Here is a 19,780-nt window from a genome sequence, read left to right as displayed (position 1 = left end):
CAACATGGAAAATGTTAATTTCTAAGACAAAGTGAGTCTAATTCAAGCAATGTGGAAGAGATCTTCTGACAGTATGGATTCAGCATTCACACTTTTTCCCCTATACAAGCTCTTGAAAGGAAGGAACACAATGCAGGGATAGAATACAGTGCGGTCACTGGTTTGTACTAAACCACTGAATGTGTATTCTATCCCTGCATCGTGTTCCTTCCTGTCAAGAATTTAAAGTCACTTTCAGTAGATGGAAGACAGTGACCTCTTGAGGTGAGATGTACTGCAGAAGATATGATGCTACTTTCTTTCTGGCCAGGTACTGAATGCATTCTCTCTATGTACAGTGAGATTCAACATAAATTAAACATGGACATTTTCACTGTAAACATGAAACCATATACTGGAGATTACTGGAGGCACTTCTCTGAATAAATCCAGGGGACTGTAGTTGATGCTCTTTATTATGCTTTATTGTGATTTTAATTCATTTCATTGGAAGGAAAAGTACAGGACATTATTATAGCATGCATTACCAGAGAGTATAACAAATAAAAAAAGCCCAGCATCCCCTTCAAGACATAACAAAATAGATTATGCTTAGAGTTAACCATACCCCTGCAACACACTACAAAGAAAAAATAAATTTAGCCATTAATGCACTGTAACAATCAGCTTAAATCATAACTACTGTCATTTTCAGATATATATTATGTTTTACAATTTTTTTCAGATTGAGTGATGTTCAAATCAGCACTAAGGAGGATATTTGATTTTTTCTTCTTTCTAGTTTTCACACTTAGTGCATTTGCAGGTCTCTATGTACATGTAGTTATAAAACTTCTCGCTGCCATTGGCACACTTCAGCGTCACATTTCTATTGCTGAATTGATCCTCCTGGCAGCAAAAACAGCTGTGCGTCATATTGTTCATGTCCATCGAATACCTGTGCAGGTTTCCAAGAAAACATCAGTCAGATGAATGTAATACAGCTGGATGTGAGTTTATCCTTATATACAGTATCCACACAAAGGTTTGGATGCTAAGACACACTTAAAAATGTATGAATTTCATTGGATAATGTATACATGACAAAATATCAAACCAAAAGGCTACCGCAAACATATGTTGGAGATTTTCCCAGAGCTATCTTCACTTTTCTGAGCTATTTTTGTTTTGTTAAAACATGATCATTTTAACAGTCAGTTGAATTGATATTCAATTCATTATAAAATAATTAACAAAATGGTTTTAATTAGCAAAGACATATTGATATCTCGCAATCATGTTGCTAAAAAAAAATAAATAATAATAATTAATTTATGGAAATATAACACATCAATAACTACAAATCAACATTTGGTCCCAAACTAGCTAGTCCCTACTGAGTGACAGCTTATATTAATCTTAATTTTCAATCCTGTTATCCATTTTGGCATAGGTGTTTATCTTTACATTTTCATAATTTTAACATTTTAAATATTATAATATTGATAATTATTTCATGTTTATTGTCAGGTCTTCAGAAAGGAAGTCTTAAAAAATATTATGCAAACTTTACAGTTCATCTGAAAATTTAAAAATAAAAAATGAATATGTTTGTGTAATGCTCTCACATTGATCTGCTGTCACAGTGGCCAGTGCAGGAAGTAACTTCTACATTCTCGATGGAAGTGCAACCATCGACATGCAGAATGGTGTGGTTCTTCTCTAGAATACAGTTCCTGGGTTTACCTGAGAGATGATAGAGGCAGGTAAGCTTGAGACTCATGAACAATACATGCACTGAATGTTATATAGGGCCTATTATGTTATTTTAATTTACTTAACATCTGTTAAATTATCTGCATAGACATAGTAATGTGGACAAAATAATTTTAACTTAAATATATATTGTTTGTGTCAGGGTGTTTAGTGTAAAGTATATCTTACAGGTATTGCAACATCCATCTATGTCTAATTCTATTGTATCCTGTAAAGACACAAATAGAATAGAAAACGTTATTCAAATGTTATTCAAACATATTGCACATTTTCATACTAAATAAAAGTACATATTTTTTTCTTGAAACAATACACAAAAACAATTTCAAAATAATATTTCACTCCATTTTGTCATCACCCACACACATATATATATATAGTGGTCATGAGCTAAGAATTCATTCCTTGTTCATTCATTGTTTTCTCGTTTTAGTTCAATTGTGGCCACAAATTAATTTGTTCCCACATTCTATTAATTCACTTGTTCCCTTGTTTTAGTAAATCATGGCGACATTAAATTCATTTGTTCCCTTTGTTTTGATTTAAATAAAACAAGGCAACAAATTATTACAATGTGGCCATGATTAAGTAAATCGAAGGAAACGAATTTCGTAAAACATGCCAATTTTGGGAATGCATTGTTAATTAGTGGTCATGATATACATATACATTTTTCCCATCATGTGTGGGGCTTCCCTGACATCCCGTGGCCCCTATCCTTTTTCACTGCTTGGAACAACATTAGGTTGAGTAAATAATGACAGAATATTCCCCTCTTTGATATACTAAACAAACTCATTTGCAACTTTTGTTTTGCTAAATTAGGAGTGTTTCTTTGGCTGCATTAATTGTTTTGAAAACACTGACCGTAGTCTGGAGAAATGTGAAAAAAATAAAAGAAAAACAGTGACTGTATGTCAAAGCGACACATCCAAACTTAAGCAGTAGCAGAAAGCAGCAGTAATAAAAAAAATAAAAAAAATACAAGCTTACAGGCACACAGTCCTCTGGTTTAAATTCAGGGCATTTTTTAATGCTCTCCACAATCACAAACGAGCCATTCACTTTATTGCAGGTACCAGTTGTACATTTGAAATTGTACGCCTCTCGATCCTAAACAAAAAGACATAGAGGCTGTATGAGGATGTATACTTATACTGTTTACTATACTTTGTCTGATGAACTGAAAGAATGAAGAAAACATTGAAATGTTTTACACTGTACCTGGAGATTATGTGTGGTTTTGTCTGGTGCATCATAAATACAGCATTTTTGTTGACATGATCCACAGCACTCTCCTTCTTGTTTCACATATTCAAAGCACTTGACATGTAAAAACAAGTTTATAGTTTAAAAATTCACTTGTTTTGACAAAGACTCATTAAAAAAGAACCAGGGCCAGATTCGCAAAACCTTAACTGTTCTTTTCTTCTTATTTTCTAACTTCAGAATGAAGTTAAAGGTGGGATAAGTAGATTTTTAAAAATGCTGTTGGACATTGTTGGTTTTTGAAATCAACCCAAACAAACCCACCCCTCTCTTCATTGCTCCGCCTCCTAAGCTCACACTCTAATCCTAACCACCCTGCTCCGAGCTGGTCTCGAAATCCGGCCTGATCGCTGCTGGCAGGCGAGGCGAGTGCACTAACAATGACGCTAAACACCTCATTCTTTAGCAGTCGTCAGTGTGCAGTGGTTGACCTGTACAACTCTCACTATCTGGCCATTGCTACACACGCAATGCGAGTGGATGTCTGTTTATCACAGCTGACGTGCAACAAAAGGCTTCACGAAAAATAAAGCGCAATTGATGAACGAACGACAAGGAAGCACAAAAAATGGATGTACAGTACATAAGAGTTAATACAAAGTGTTCGTTGTTAGTTGCCAACAGAACAGCAGCTCCAGACAATCAAACACATGTGAAGCAGAATGAAAGCAGCCTCCACGTCTGTTTTCAGGCCTTCCCACTTAGCTCTCTCCAGTGCTTGAAAGCTTTTCTAATATAAATGCGGGTCCCAAAGTGCTTGGCCAGTCATAAACCTTCATTCCAGTGATATTCTTTTGAGCTCTTTTGTATCCGTTTTTCAAATCTCCCTCTTGCTCGTTCTGTCTCCTCAACCATCATACAATCCCTAATGCTGATTGGTTAGATGTTTGTTGTTGGTGACGGCCCGACTAACTTCCAAACAGTGTTTTTGAAATTCTACTTAGTCCACCTTTTAAGAATATTTCGTATTCCAAAAAATACTTTTAATACATTAATACTTTTTTTTTTTTTTATCCTTTTTTTAAGATAAAACTTAAGACCAATTTAAATTATTGAATAGAAGATTGTTAAAAATCTTCGTAAATTACATAATAACGTAATTAAAGTTAGAAATTTCATAGTTGTTTTCTTTTTTCTTAAGAAGATTGTTGTAATTCCATCCCTGGTTCTTAGGAATCATTTGTCCAGGTATAGGACATAGTGGCTCATGCTGTCATGCAATCAATTCAGCAAAACCATATTGAATCAGAAAGTGACAGCCATACAAAATACATAGAAAAGGTCTCGGGTTACTTGACTGTAACCCTGTTCCCTGATAAAGCGGGAAAGAGATGCAACGCTTGGCACTATGGGAACAGCTTTGTATGACCATCTGTGAATACTGTGTATAACACATCAATGAAATTGACATTGAACTTGACAGCCTCAGATGGTGACGTCATAGTAATGCGCTCGTCTGAGGCTATAATTTGAGGTGCCTCTTCAAGTATCACTATGTCTGAAGAATTGTCCTGGGATAACCTCAGTACGGCAGGGAACAGGATTACAGTCAAGTAACCTGAGACGCTCCCTTTCAAAAGCTACTCACAATGCTGCGTTTAGCGCTATGGGAATGAGAATACCCATGCTGCCGCACTGTGGACATCTGAACCCCTCATGGTTGTGTAGTGTGTGTGCTCACAAACATGTGAAAGGTCTCTGACATGAGCTTGTGATGTTGAAACAAGGACGTGAACATCCAAACTATAAAATCTTATGAATGTGTGAGGAGAGGTCCAACCAGCCACATCACATACTTACATACCAAAGCTTGGGAGGAAGCAAACCCCATAGTGAGCCCTAATTCCTAGAGGCGAAGCTTGACCACGCACCTAATAGGCTAGAACAATGGCATCCCTCACCCAATGTGACAGTTTGCTTGGTGGCAGCTGCCCCCGTTTCGAACGCCATAGCAGATGAAGAGTTGCTCTGACTTACACCACTGACGAGTGCGGTGGACGCAGGCCTGAAGAGCACGGACTGGACATAGTCGGTGAAGTTTCTCCTGCTCTTGCGTTGTGAACGGAGGAGGGCAGAAGGCTTCAAGAGTGACCAGATTTAGTCAAAAATGGAACCTTAGGCAGGTAGTCAGAGTGAGGATGCAAAATAGCCTTAAAGGGTCATGAAACCTTAAACTAAATTTTCAGAGTTTTTAACAGAAATATGTGTTGAACATCGTATACAATGTTAGCATCTGTTTTTGCAGCTATTTTTGCACTATTTTCGTCTTCCAGGTTTAAAATCTACACCATGTCCACGTCACAGCGGTACATTATAATACTTCCATGATGCGTCAGTGTCTCATAATTATTAATGATTCTGAGTTTTCTTATCCTATGAGAAGACACTGTCTCTTAATTATTCAGGACACCACGTGGTTCTTTCATATGACAGACATCAAACTGTTAGATCACGCAGTAGATGAGAGGCATTCATGGGTCGCAAGTGTTTGTTTTCGTGGTGTAAAAGCCAGGGCTAGACTGGCTGTGGGCAGTTGATTGGCCATCAACTACGACACATTGAAACTGTGTTTAGCAAGCATTTTTCTCAAGAAAGCTACGATAATGGGAGAAAGGTGGACTCCGGCCTCATTCATCCTCTGACAGGCGCTTCAAACAGTGAGACTGCATACAATAAGATAGAGATGCATTGATGGATCAAAAACGAGTGTTTGTTTTTGCTTTGTAAGAGTTTCTGCATCACACAAGTTCTCTTTAATATCTGTCTTCGCCATAAACGTGATTCATCCACACCGTCAGTGTAACCACTCTTTACGGCTCTTTAACCAATCAAATGGCTTATAAAAACGCTGCAAAATATGTCTCAGAAGTTATCAAAGATGCAGCAGCATGTTTGTATTCAATGCAGAGAACAAGATGCGAATGGATGTGCATTTATTTGTGTATTAAATTATAGCAAATACCATGTGTATATTGTGTTGCATGTAATAGTAATTTGCAGTGTACATTTGTTGGAAGCTTTTTTTTATGCTTTTAATGAGAGCAAAATTAAACTGTCTGAATCAGAAGCCATTGCTGTGTCGTCTGCCTTCCCTCATCCCCCTCCACTCTGCAGCGTAACCACGCCCACTTCTGTTTTCAAAACTATGGTGAGAACTGACTGCTGCTGAAACAGGGGGTTTCATGACCCTTTAACCATGCCTGGGACAAAGTCTAAGCAGGATGGCGATGTCCACAGAGCCTGCAAATCCCCAATTCTTTTCAGGGAAGTCATAGCCATGAGAAAAACCATTTTAAGGGCCAGTAGCTTGTCAGGTGCTGACTCTAGAGGTTCGAAGGGGGTGTCAACCAGCCCCTCAAGGACTATGGACTATAAGTCCCATGAGGGAATCTTCGCTCTAACGTGAGGCCTCAGTGTAAGGAACTCAGAACGTGTGTGTCTGAGTTAGGGACTCTTATGTTGACGTGTGCTCTTGTCATGTTTGTGGTCACCCTTGTTAGTTGCCTTGACGATTTTCCCCTCCCCCTTGTTACCTCATTAGCATTCTCTGTATAAATAGGTCCCGGTTTTAGTCAGAGTTTGTCAGTTATTGTTGGAGTTTCTCAGTGTAATGTTTGTTGTGTTGTTCAGCCATGCTGATCATGCCTTGTCTGACCTGGAGTAAATGTTACTGCCTTTTCTGGATTTATGGATTGTCTGCTTGGATTAACCCTCTGGGGTCTGAGGATTTTCGGGGCCCTGGAGAAGTTTTGACATGCCCTGACATTTGTGCTTTTTTCAGTTGTTCATAAACATATTAATGGAAAAAGTGTCATTACACTGTATTCAGCACAAACTAGGCTACAATAATATGTGAGAAACATGTATGTACATGTATGTATTTTTGAAGGAATAAAATTTATGCGTGGTTATTGAAAAAACAAAAAACTTAAGTCACTGAAATAAGGACAAAAAAATAATATTGTATATGTGTTCACAAGACGTCTGGGTATTGGAGGTTGTAGACTAAAGTTTTTGCTTCAGAATGATGTAAAAATTATGCTGCCTGCTTGTTCATATAAAACAATAGAGAGATTTAAATTTTGTAAGACACTTTTTGTCAAGAAACACAGTATGCGTGGAGGCGTGAATCATCATGAATAATCATGAATAATGGGTGATTCTCACCTGAGAAGACAAAAGAATCACATAGCAATGACCTGAAATGACTTGCATAATAATGAGCTCTTTCAGTCAGGTAGGCTGTGAAAAAACCCTCTGTGATCATGTCTCAAGCTCATCATATGGTGTATATCAAACATACAGAAAAAAAGCAATACTGTGAAATATTATTACAATTTAAAATAATGGAATTCTATTATATTCTTTAAAATATAATGTATTTCTGTGATGCAAAGTGTCTGAACAATTATGTTACCTCTGTGGCATTTCATATAGCCTTTTAGTTTAAAAGCATGCACATTTGGAGAAATATTGATGGATTCTCATATGTTTATGTCAATTTTCTATACAGAGGAGTAATATTTATTCAATATTTATTGTCAACACTATGAACGCTGGATACTGTGTTTTCAATTCATACTTGCAGCCGGAGGGCGCTCTGTACACCTATAGTCCACAAATTTATCTAAAGAAGAACAGGTCATGTGACTCTCCAGGAACTGAACTAACAGAGGCCAGAGATCGTTAACTATGGCTATTCAAAACACTTTTGAAGACAATAAATACACGATTGAGACGATGTATGCATGTATTGACTGAAATTTGCATCTGAATAGCGCTGGCTCCGTGGGCGTGGTCGCATTAGCAGATAATGAGCTGAATCACGGACTTCTGACATGGCTCTCTTTTCATACAGATTACATAAACAGAGAATATTTGTTTTCGATTTGACTTACACGATTTAAAACCTGACATTTCAACGTTTTTTAGACATAAGTCTCATTTTTGTGTCATTAGTATTCACAAAGTTACAGTTCATTTTCTGAGAACTATCAGATTGGACTTCGTTCAGAGGGAGATGACAGATCATGCTTCAGGTTAGTTTTCTTTATTTTATAAAAAGCACAACATTTTGTTTTACTCTGAGTGTACACAAATAAAAGAAGATATTCAACAGATAAAATGGTGTATAACTCTTAATTGTATGTGCAACATTGACAGAGTATTTTGAGTCTCTTTCACACTGGTAAGAATAAAACCGCGGTGGTATCGCCGGCGATACCTCAGACCTCAGAGTGTTAATCACTGCCTTTCCAGGATTCATGTCCTACTGATCTGTGGATTACTGTGTCATGTCTGGAACCATGTTTGACTGTTTTCAAATGGAATAAACTGTTTGCATTTAGATCCTCATCTCTCCTTATTTAAGACAACACTGCAGACGTTACACTCAGTCGCCTGGCCCCACAAATGAAGCGGACGTGTAGAGGATTCTTACCTACTGGCAACCCGTCAGTCAAGGCGTGGCAGGAGTAGGAGACTGCCGTGTGTTGTCCATTCGCACTAGGACATGGCAGCCTCTCATCTTCTGGAGGAAGTATTTCAAGGCCAGAAATACAGCGATCAGTTTGAGGCAGTTGATGTGCCATTCGAGCTGATGACCCTCTCACACCCCTTGGGCTGGACGACCACCTAAGACTGCTCCCCAGCCCAACAGGGAGGCATCTGTCATTAGCATTTTGTGACGGCAAGGCACACCTAGAGTAGTACCCAAGGCGAGGAACTGGGGTCTGAGCCACATAGAGATGGTATGTAGTCCGGGATGCATAACCCCTATCTGCCTTTGAGGATTGGCCCTTGAATGAAATCCCCTGGGGCAGTCCCCCATCTTTTTTGGGGACCAGGAAGTATTGACTGTAGTAGCCTGTCTCTCTCTCATGTTCTATGGCTGAAGAGCAATGAAGAGCAAACTGGATTCTGTACCCTTTTTCTACTGTCATTAGAACCCAAGTAGAGATGCGCGGCAGTAGCTTCCATGCTGCCAAGTTCTCTGAAATAGGTACCGATTTTGATACTTCCCATTGAGGGGGTGCTGGGTGTTCCATGTCCTGGGCAAAAACAGGAAGTAACGGGACACCCAACACTTCACTGGAAACCGCAACCCCCTATGTTGACCAAGTCGCCAAACAGACCGGAGGGTGAAATGTGGGCATCATGCATGAACACTCGGCCTCTGTCTTTGAAGCATGTGAGGTTCAGCCACAGATCCCTCTCCATGGCAACCAGCGTGCCCATTGAATGACCAATGGTGTGTGCCGTTTGCTTGGTCGCACAGAGGGACAAATCTGTAGCTCGACAAATCTCAGAGAACGCCTCCTCATCGATGGAACCTCCCATACTCAGATCCTTTAGCAGGTCATCCTGGTACGCCAGCAACAACGCCATGGTATGGCCACCAGACAGAAATCTGTCTTCTAATTTAAAACATTTGGATGTCTCTTGTTTGCACGGCCAGTCTAGCTGTAACTTGGCAACCACACGAGTAACCACCTCTAGTAATTCCTCATACGCTTTATCATCACGTGAGGAATGCTCAGAGACTAGAAACTCAAAATCCATAGTGGATGCGAGAGATTCATTGTCCTCCTGAAAGGACATTCACATCTGGAGAGGGAGCGAGGAATAGGCATGGACCCGTCTCTCAATCCTCTGCCAAAACCATACGAAAGCCTCATGATGACAGAGTGGGTGCTGGTCCTCGGAAGTCGGTGAGACGAGCGTGTAGCACTTTCACTGGGAAAAGTTCACAGTGCTCGCAGTCGTCCTCCTCCAACGTGTGGGCAGTGTGCTCTTCCCCCAAACAAACAAAGCAAAACTGATGTGATTCACATTCAGGCATGGGCCGTAGACACGGAGACACACAGCTCTTACCTCGTACGTCGCTCATTTTCTTTAGACATTCTATTTTCCTTATTGCTTCCAAAGAGAGTGAGAGGAGAAAGAGAGAATATTCCTGATTTGTCACACACACAACACAGTATGATTCTGAAGACAAAGACACTTGAAGAGGCACCTGTGGCACACCTAATTATAGCCTCAGATGAGCGCACATTACGTTACCGTCTGAGGTTGTCAAGTTCATGACGTGTTATGCACAGTATTCACAGATGGTCACGCAATGCTGTTCCCATAGTGCTAAGCGCAGCATTGAGTGTAGCTTTTGAAAGGGAACAAGCGTGTCATGTTTGGATTTTATTACTACTTACAGGTTTACAGTCACTTGAACTCAAGTAAGTGCACTTCTCAGAGCTCCTGTCAGTCATAAACGAGCCATTGATTTCACGACAAGTAACATTTTCACATTTGTAACTATGGACTTCTCCAACCTAACAAAAACAGACAGACACCATGAGGACTGAAGAACATAGCAGATTAATTGTCTGCTGAACGAAGAAGTTTGAGAATGTTTTCAAATGTACCTTGAGAGTCTGTCTGGTGTTGTTTGGTGCATCATAAATACAAGCCACTTGTGTGCATGATCCACAGCACGCTCCTTCTTTTTTCATATATTTAAACCCCTTGGAGTGAAAAACAAACAAGTTTATACAGTAGTTTCAATAATCCATTGGCACCATTTACTGTATTTTTAAATTAGAGACTTTTTAAGCATTACTGAAGAGTAAGAGGTGATATTAAAAAGAAGACAAGCAGATAAGAAAACAAGAGAAATATCAGAAAAAACTGTTGCAGCAGCTAAAGTACATACAGAACAAGTGTGAATTTAGAGATTCTACTTACAGGACTACAGTCACTTGAACTCAAGTAAGAGCACTTCTCAGAGCTCCTGTCAGTCATAAGTGAGCCATTAATTTCACGACAGGTAACATTTTCACATGTGTAACTCTGGACTTCTCCAACCTAACAAAAGACATACAAATTCCATGAGGACTGAAGAACATAGCAGATTAATTGTCTGCTGAACTGAAATAATGAAGAAGTTTAAGAATGTTTTCAAATGTACCTTGAGAGTCTGTCTGGTGTTGTTTGGTGCATCATAAATACAGTCTACTTGTCTACATTCTCCACAGCACGCTCCTTTTTTCACATATTCAAACCCCTTGGAGTGTAAAATAAACAAGTTTATACAGTAGTTTCAATAATCCAATTGCACCTTTTACTGGATTTGCAAAGTAGAGACTTTTTAAGCATTACTGAAGAGTAAGAGGTGATGTTAAAAAAAGAAGATGAGGTGATAAGAAAACAAGAGAAATATAAGAAAAAACTGTACCAAAGGCCAAAGTACATACAGAACAAGCATGAATATAGAGATTCTACTTACAGGTTTACAGTCACTTGAACTCAAGTAAGAGCACTTCTCAGAGCTCCTGTCAGTCATAAACGAGCCATTGATTTCACGACAGGTAACAGTTTCACATGTGTAACTTTGGACTTCTCCAACCTAACAAAAGACAGACAGACTCCATGAGGACTGAAGAACATAGCAGATTGTCTGCTGAACTGAACGAATGAAGAAAGGTTTAAGAATGTTTTCAAATGTACCTTGAGAGTCTGTCTGGTGTTGTTTGGTGCATCATAAATACAGGCCACTTGTGTGCATGATCCACAGCACTCTCCTTCTTTTTTCACATATTCAAACCCCTTGGAGTGTAAAATAAACAAGTTTATACAATAGTTTCAATAATCTAATGGCACCTTCTACTGAATTTTCAAATTAGAAAAATTTCTAATAAGAGGTGATGTTAAAAAGAAGAGGAGTAGATAAGAAAACAAGAAATAACTAGCAGCGGCCAAAATACATACAGAACAAGTGTGGATTTAGAGATTCTACTTACAGGACTACAGTTATGTGAACTGCATTCTGTGATGTTCTTTTTAATCATAAAAGAGCCATTCATTTTATGGCAAGTAACAGTTTCACATTTGTAACTGTAGACTTCTCCAACCTGACAAAAGACAGACTCCATTGAAGAACAGAACTATATGATTAAGTGAAGAAAATTATAACAAATACAAAAACTAGAAACCGATCGAGTCTTCCATCTATAATAGTTCATTAATATGAAATGAACCCAGCAGCTCACCTTGTACTCTGTGTTTTTGTACACACAGACGTCTTTGGGCACTGAACAGAGAAAAATAAAGAATTTTATGAATTGCTTATAGAGAAAATTCACTTGTCATCATTTACTCACCCTCATCTCATCCCAAAACCCATATGACCTTCATTCTTTCATGAAACACAAAATGAGAAAGAATGCACTTTTCCAATCATTTGCGATGAATGGGCATTGAAGCTTTAAAGCTTCAGAAACAATGCAAAAATACCATGAATGTAACAGAAAATTGGACTGTACTGCTTTGAAGACATTCTAATATGTCAAACTTGGTACAAGCCATTTGGACTACATTTCTGACAAAATCATAGTGTTTTTGTAAAAGAAAAAAACAGTCCACATTCTTTTCAAATGCATGAACAAAACTGACCAGTTTCTATTATCTTGTTTTCTAACATCTAACAATCATACAGGTTTAGAATAATGAAGAAAGGTTATGAGAGAATTATGAGAGAAATAAGTTTTTATTTTTAGAAGTTGCAGTTTTGTAGAAAAAAAAGATTCAAGTACTGTCTTTGGAAAAGTTGCTTTCTTGGAAAATATGAAAGGTTTTTGGCAAACAGCAATGATATTTGAGTAGGAATCAGTAAGAAAATTTGAGACTTACCACAGAGTGGACAGCAACTGCCTTCAGTTTTATTTGATGCTAACTCAAATCCCAAATCACATTTCTTCTGAAGGCACAGATTGAGATCACAAACTGAATGGATTAAGAATATTTAAATTAATAATGTTGAACGTTTTGAATTTTTTTTATGTGTTTATGGCTGTTATTAGGTCAAAGTGGAAGAAATATAAATTGGTTACATGCTTATTTGATGCCTATGACACCACCAGCAGGTTCATACTAGATGAGACATTTAAGTTTAAGGGCCCTATCACAGAATTGGCATGATGTGGCACCAGGTGCGACGTAAGTGATTTTGCTAGTTTCAGCCTGACTCAGTTAGCATTTTCATGTCCTGCGCCACAATGTTTAAATAGCAAAAGCATTTGCACCCATTTGTGTACCCATGGGCATGCTGGTCTGAAAACGAGGTATGTTCAGGCAATTGTTGGCGCATTGGTATTTTGAGGCAACTGAATCAATGAGTTGAAACTGAGTCAACAGCAATATTTTATTTGTTATTTAAAGAATGCGTTAGTAATATGTGCCTATATGTGGGTGCACAATGTGCTTCCGTTTCCTCACTAGAGAAGCGTTCAGTTTTTCTGCTTGCAAATTCTGCCATGTAAATAGCGAATCCACCATGGTTCGAGTGTAACTGGCTTTTAAAGGGAATGTGAGATGAGACTCTGATTGGTTTATTGCATGTTAAGGCCAAAACACACCCATTACTCATTAAGAGAATAGGGACAACCCTTTTAGACCATGTGCCGGGCACACTGACCATTTTTCCTGTTGTCAAAATAGCAAAAGTGGAATCAGACATGCCCTAAGTGCACTTGCGCCATGCGCTTTAAACCATGTGCTTAGATCATTAAAATAGGGCCCTAAATGTGGTGTGTTTTGAACTTCTTATTATTCTTGCCCATGCACCATGTTGGCAATTACTTTTACTTTAACTTTAACTTTTACTGTATTCATAGTCACTGCTGCAAATCTTTTGAGTCGCAATTTCAATGTACAATTAAAAGACTGTTAAACACATTTTTAAATCTTGAATAAAAGAGGAAACATCATATCAGCTTTCTTTGACTCTTGATCAATCCTTAATGACTCACCACAAGTTGGACAGCAGTTTATAACTGTGCTTTTGTATCCATCACCACAGGGCATCTTAGTTGGACACTTTATAGGCTCTTTAAAAGGCACACCAGTATTACTGCAATTATATGTGTCACACTGAAATGTCCATGTGTCCCCAGGCTGTAGAAGAAGATTGAGAGTTAGTTTTGGTAACTTTAGTTTGTTATGATTACAAATAATTGTGAAAATGTGAATTCTCTGACTAAAATGTGTTTAGAGGCTGCAGGTTTGGTCTAATATAGCCAACAGGGTTATTGCTGGGAGTTCAGGGGGAATGAGGGCCCTAGACAGCGATTTCAGCCAAGGGGGTCTGAAGCAATAACATACCGCTGTATCATTGTTTCTTTTAAATTATTGTGACATACCTTTCTAGGTAATCCATCAGGACCAATGCAATCTACAAAGAGGGAACAAAACCAACAACGCAATCAAAAATATGACATAAAGTTGCATTAAACTAGCAAACAGAGAAAGTAAATGGATAAACACATCTTACCGCAGTAAGCTGTACACATATCTGACGTCATATTAACCCGATATTGGCCATCAGGACAGTAACAACCTTCAGTTACAGTTTGGTTTAAATCTTTGCAGTCCTTCTCCGCAAACATATAATTGTACCTAGTTGAAAAGTTGAACGAAAGGACAATAGAAGTAGAAATTTTTCAGTGATAAAGACTGTTAAAATGCAGTCAATTTCAGAGCATTTAGTATTATAATTATAATACAACATGATAATGGATATGAACTGATAAGGATTATTACGATGTACTGCAGGATTTTTCCACTCTTGGTCCGCATGCCTTGTAGACTTTGTTACTGGGGCACTTGTATTCTGTTACAGAAATCAATGACAAGATTAATTGAATTTTCATCTGAATGTTCATTTTTGTGTGAACTAACCCTTTAAATGTATCCACACATTATAAACATTAATATTACTAAAATCGTGAATGCATTTGTGAGTGTACCACATAGCCCATTGAGAATAGAGGAGTTTCTCCAGTCCACACAGATAGAATTCTCTCCACATAGCTGTGCATAGGCCTCTAGACTAGCGCAGACAGAAGGCTTTCCCTTTGTGAATACATCATATTTACATGCCTCATAATAATCCTTATAGGGAACGGCGTCATGGCAGCTGTTAAACAGACTGTGAAAAAAATACAAATTTGTGAGCCCCCCCATCCAAAAAAAACCAAAATTCACTTATCTTAGAAGAGAATAATTTAAAAATGTGAATTTTATCAACATCATGATTTAATTCTGTTTAATAATGCTTTTAATAGAATCACTCTCTGTTACAAACAAACTGTGTTTGTCCTTTGCCTTACTTGGTGGTGATTATTTCACAGACAGTAATATTTGGAGGTTTAGTTGGAGTTGGTCCTGGAGGAGAAGGAGGAGGTAATTCACAACCGGGTGGGACCATCCAAAACTGTGCCATGTGCTCACATGATTGGTCGATTGTTCCATTAGGAAGTCTGCAGTCGTTTATGTTGCTGTTATCACAATACCCTAAAGAATATCAACAGAATTTCAAAAAGTTAATGAACAGAAGCACAAGCCAACCATGATGGGAAAATTTCAGCTGCAATAAATCAAGATGGAATAGGAACTTTCCTGAATTCAACAAGAACCAATTTTTTCTTTTAAGAAAACAAAAGTAAGTATTTTTATTGTTCTTGCAGAAGGTGGTCATCTAATTAAAATGAGTTCTATCAACATTATGCTTCACTTGAGACATGTTGAGCTTTGATTATAATTCAAATCTGTCATTAAACAACTAGATCTGTACTCACCACATTGTCCCTGAGTATTATTATGGAAGTAGGAGAATGGGAGATTGATATGGATGCCTGTTTTACTGACTGTAATCAAAGTTTTGATTTCAGAGATGTTCAGAGTGACTTTCATGCCGGTACTGGTGATGATGATGCTATCGATTATGTATGTTGGCATCTGCTTTACATCATTAACAGAGACCTAAGGGAAATATTTATAATGAAAATTGTAATACTGAGTATTACATAAATTTGCTGTAGAGCAGTATTGCGGAATAAACTGTGTACAAGTAAAAAGTGTACAAGTGAAATTCAGCATGAGTAGAAACTTGCAGGAGTGGATGGGAGTGAAATTAAACAATCCTGTGCAGACCTTGTTTTAAACACTTGTAGTTTTTGTAAAAAAAAAAAAAAAAATGTTTGAATAAACTTACATTGATCACTTCACTATTATCACTTGCCATTTTGATTTTGTAGGATTTGTAATACACAAGCACATACTCAGGGCAAGCAAGATTATGTGCAGTATCACAATAAAAGTTTTTAGCGTGGACACTGATATTGTATCTTGGGATGATTTCTTCGAACAAAACATAAGTGCAGTTTCCTTGAAAAGTATAATATTGTCCATCAAAAGTTTTATAATGAGGGTCACCCCAGGATTCGCATACACCTGTTGGTTCAGAAAACAGATAAATATAATGCACTGCCAATACAATGTAATTTTTGATAGCACCTTTAAGATCAATTTGAAAAAAAAAAAAAAACCTCACATTGACACTCATACTTAAAGCAGCAGCCATTGTTATAATACACCTGCACAGGATCAAGTCCGTTAACACATTCAGGAATTTCAGTTCTTTGGTCACAATGTACACGTTCTGTGACGACTTTTCCATCTTTGCATGTTCTGACAGTGCACATATCTGTCTGTTATAAATAAAAGATTTCAATAATGTTAATGAACAAAGGTTAATAAAACAGGGTCATAATTCATTTCAGATCGTTTTAACTGCAAAAGAGTACAATAATACAAAGAAACCATTATTTTTAAGTTATTTACACTAGTTATGCACTGAAATAATAAACACAGATAGCATGTGAAGACATGTGAAGCATGTTTTAGTTTCTCTTATTACCGTGTGGTTGTCGAATTTGATTTGTTTTACAATATAGCAAGAGGAGTTGCAATAAGCAGTATAGCACTCATCCTCTAGAGGGATTGTTGACCCTATAATTACAATAAAAGATTTGCAGAGAAAGCAAAAGATAACAGACAAACTTCAAAACAGCTTAAAAATCATGTCAATTTCAATGTCACTGTAAATCAATCTAATAAGCAACTTTACGTGGACTACACAGATGAAATAAAAAAAAAAACTGTCATAAAAATATCAGTACTTACCTACAGAGTATTCTTTATTGTTATATGTGCAGAAACATTTGGTAGTTGTTGTTGTTGTTGTATTTATTACTATCTGGCCTGCAGGTGTTGAAGAATGAGGGGGCTCTGTGTGCACAGTGAAGTTTGTTGACATATTACTGGTTGTAGCTGTTGTAGTAGATGTGACTGTTTCTGTCTTGGTAGGTGTTGGTGTTACAGTAGTAGTGGGAGTATATGTTTCTGTTGTTGTAGATGAGCTGAAGGACGACTGGAGCGACTGGAGCAGGAGATCAATGATCTGAGGAGGAGAGACGCTGAGCTGGAGCAGCTTTCACACACACAGGATCACATCCATTTCCTGCAGGTAAGAGAGATCTAGAAGAACAGGATCATAGTGGTCTTGAACAAGAGACTCACAGAGAAACATTTCATGAGAGCAGAATGAGCCGTTGACTGAAGTGTTGATCTGTGTGTTCAGTTATTATATAATCATCAGTCAGACTCTCATCTGATCAACTTCTTTTGAAAGAGACACACTTACAAATGCAGTTCAGCTCTGGAAATCTCTTAGGAAACATTTTTCTGAAAGATATATTGAGCTTCCAGACAGCAACAGCTCAAAACTTCACTAATATTTAAACTTTGTGTTACAACAGTGTGAAATCCATGAACTTGATGGTACCAGTTTCACCCAGCTAGATTTAGCATCATCTCTTTACTTACCTTTTTACAATCTTGTTTACCAAAATCAGATAATCTTCAAACCAGCTGAAACCTTTTATAATACATTTTCATAACTATTTACCAGCTGATGCTGTGAAAGTGCTGGATTGAGAAGAATGAATCTGATGTTGTGAAAGTGCTGGATTGAGGAGAGTTACTAAAGATCAACAAGAGCTGCTCAAATCTGACAGTAGTGCAGGTTATTGGCTGAAGTGTGGAGGTGATGAGCTTTGATTTCTGTTTTCTGTAGAGTTTCCAGTCTCTCTCAGCTCCTCCTGAATCTACAGACGTAAATGATGATCTCTTCAGTTCTCTCTCCTCTTTTGATGTCGTGAGAAAATCTGTCCGTCAGCTGAGGGACATACTGGAGGATTTCTGCAAAGAGGAGTTCAAGAAGATCTTTGTCAGAGGTAAAGTCCTGGAGATTCATCTGCTCTCAGAAATGATCATAGTGGTCTTGAACAAGAGACTCACAGAGAAACATTTCATCTCAGAGAAAGACATTGATGTGACGGCTGGTAAAAGAGGAGGAAGCAATTGCAGGCAATCAGAAGAAGTTTATTGAAATAAGAGTCCAGAATGTAGGCAATGGCAACGAAGGTCTACGGTGGCGTGAGAAGAGCTGAAGGGTGAAGTCGCAGGTGAAGGTGATGACGGTCAATGGATGAAACCAGGAACAGACCGGAACCCTGACACGAAGACGACAACACGAATACAATCCAGCACACGAACACGGAAGACGGTAAACCAACTAGGCAGTGGAGACATGAATGAGGATCTGACAACAGACAGAGAGATGAGTGAGTATATGTAGCTGAGTGGAGATGAGGATCAGCTGGAGCGAGACAATCAACACACAGGTGACAACAATCAACCAAACGAGCACATGGAGACTACGTGAGTACAACAACAAACACAAAACATGACACGGAGGAAACAATGGATTTCCTACCGTGACAGTACCCCCTCCCCTAGGACGTCACCTGACGTTCCCAGCCTGCTTTACCTGTAGATTGTAATCATCAATAAGGCGGTGATCCAGTATGTCCCGAGCAGGAACCCACCTTCTCTCCTCCGGACCGTAACCTTCCCAATCCACCAAGTACTGAAATCCGCGTCCCCTCCGTCTAGAGTCCAGAATACGATTGACCAAATATGTGGTCTCCCCATTAACGATACGAGGCGGGGGGGAACCGGGGCAGGCGGGTTAAGACGGGAAAAAATCACCGGTTTAATTTTGGACACATGGAACACGGGATGAACCCTCCTGTACGCCGGAGGAAGGCTAAGACGCACTGTTACCGGATTAATGATTTTGGTAACAGAAAACGGGCCAATAAATTTGGGAGCAAGCTTATTCGAAACGGAACGCATCTGAATATTCTGGGTAGAAAGCCACACTCTTTGACCGACGACGTAACGGGGAGGCTTCGACCGGTGGCGATCGGCCTTAGCCTTGGTGCGCGACCTAGCCTGGAGCAGAGCTCTGCGAGCTCTGGTCCAGGTGCGGTGACACCTCTGGACTAGTGCGTGTGCGGAGGGGACCGAAACCTCGGATTCCGTACTGACAAAATTAGGTGGTTGGTACCCTAAACTACACTTAAATGGAGACATGCCCGTAGATGACACTGGTAAAGAATTGTGTGCGTACTCCACAATTGAGAGTTGCTGACACCAGGACGAAGGATTATTGGAAGCCAAACATCGCAAAACCCTTTCGACATCCTGATTGGCTCGCTCGGTTTGACCATTGCTCTGGGGATGGAACCCGGAAGAAAGACTAACAGTCGCTCCTAACAATTTACAAAATTCTCGCCAAAATTTGGACACAAATTGGGGACCCCTGTCAGAAACCACGTCTGTCGGAAGGCCATGTATACGGAAGACGTGGTCAATGACAGCTACCGCTGTTTCCTTGGCTGATGGTAATTTGGGCAAGGGAATAAAATGAGTCGCCTTCGAGAACCGGTCCACTACGGTTAAAATCACCGTATTGCCCTTAGAGGGCGGGAGGGCGGTAATGAAATCTAGCGAAATG

General features: G+C 38.8%; 1 protein-coding gene across 1 annotated transcript; it reads right to left on the bottom strand.

Annotated features, from left to right (window-relative positions):
• Positions 1 to 442: 442 nt before the first annotated feature.
• On the bottom strand, positions 443 to 18,172 carry LOC125244392 (intestinal mucin-like protein). The gene is made up of 26 exons (XM_048154480.1): positions 18,032 to 18,172; positions 17,041 to 17,296; positions 16,775 to 16,866; positions 16,409 to 16,565; positions 16,070 to 16,308; positions 15,654 to 15,837; positions 15,186 to 15,369; positions 14,823 to 15,004; positions 14,617 to 14,686; positions 14,348 to 14,472; positions 14,217 to 14,248; positions 13,827 to 13,971; positions 12,709 to 12,801; positions 12,069 to 12,109; positions 11,820 to 11,930; positions 11,527 to 11,625; positions 11,306 to 11,425; positions 10,988 to 11,083; positions 10,765 to 10,884; positions 10,446 to 10,544; positions 10,233 to 10,352; positions 2,980 to 3,078; positions 2,749 to 2,868; positions 1,924 to 1,963; positions 1,608 to 1,725; positions 443 to 937 (listed from the first exon to the last, which is right to left on the bottom strand). Exons 1-26 carry the CDS (start codon positions 18,170 to 18,172, stop codon positions 778 to 780), a joined length of 3,243 nt encoding a protein of 1,080 aa, XP_048010437.1. The 3' UTR covers positions 443 to 777.
• Positions 18,173 to 19,780: the final 1,608 nt, after the last annotated feature.

Source organism: Megalobrama amblycephala, linkage group LG14 (genome assembly GCF_018812025.1).
Source record: "Megalobrama amblycephala isolate DHTTF-2021 linkage group LG14, ASM1881202v1, whole genome shotgun sequence".
Classification (NCBI taxonomy): domain Eukaryota; kingdom Metazoa; phylum Chordata; class Actinopteri; order Cypriniformes; family Xenocyprididae; genus Megalobrama; species Megalobrama amblycephala.
Note: the sequence above shows the minus strand (reverse complement) of the source record. Positions and strands in the feature narration are given on the sequence as shown.

Bases quoted from the DNA above. Each gene is read 5' to 3' on its own strand.
- LOC125244392 (XM_048154480.1), bottom strand. From the start codon at position 18,172: ATGAATCTCCAGGACTTTACCTCTGACAAAGATCTTCTTGAACTCCTC. The intron at 15,370-15,653 runs GTGAGTACAGAT...GATATTCTTTAG, and splicing joins TAATACTCAGGGACAATGTG to GGTATTGTGATAACAGCAAC. The intron at 2,869-2,979 runs GTACAGTGTAAA...CTTTTTGTTTAG, and splicing joins AAACCACACATAATCTCCAG to GATCGAGAGGCGTACAATTT.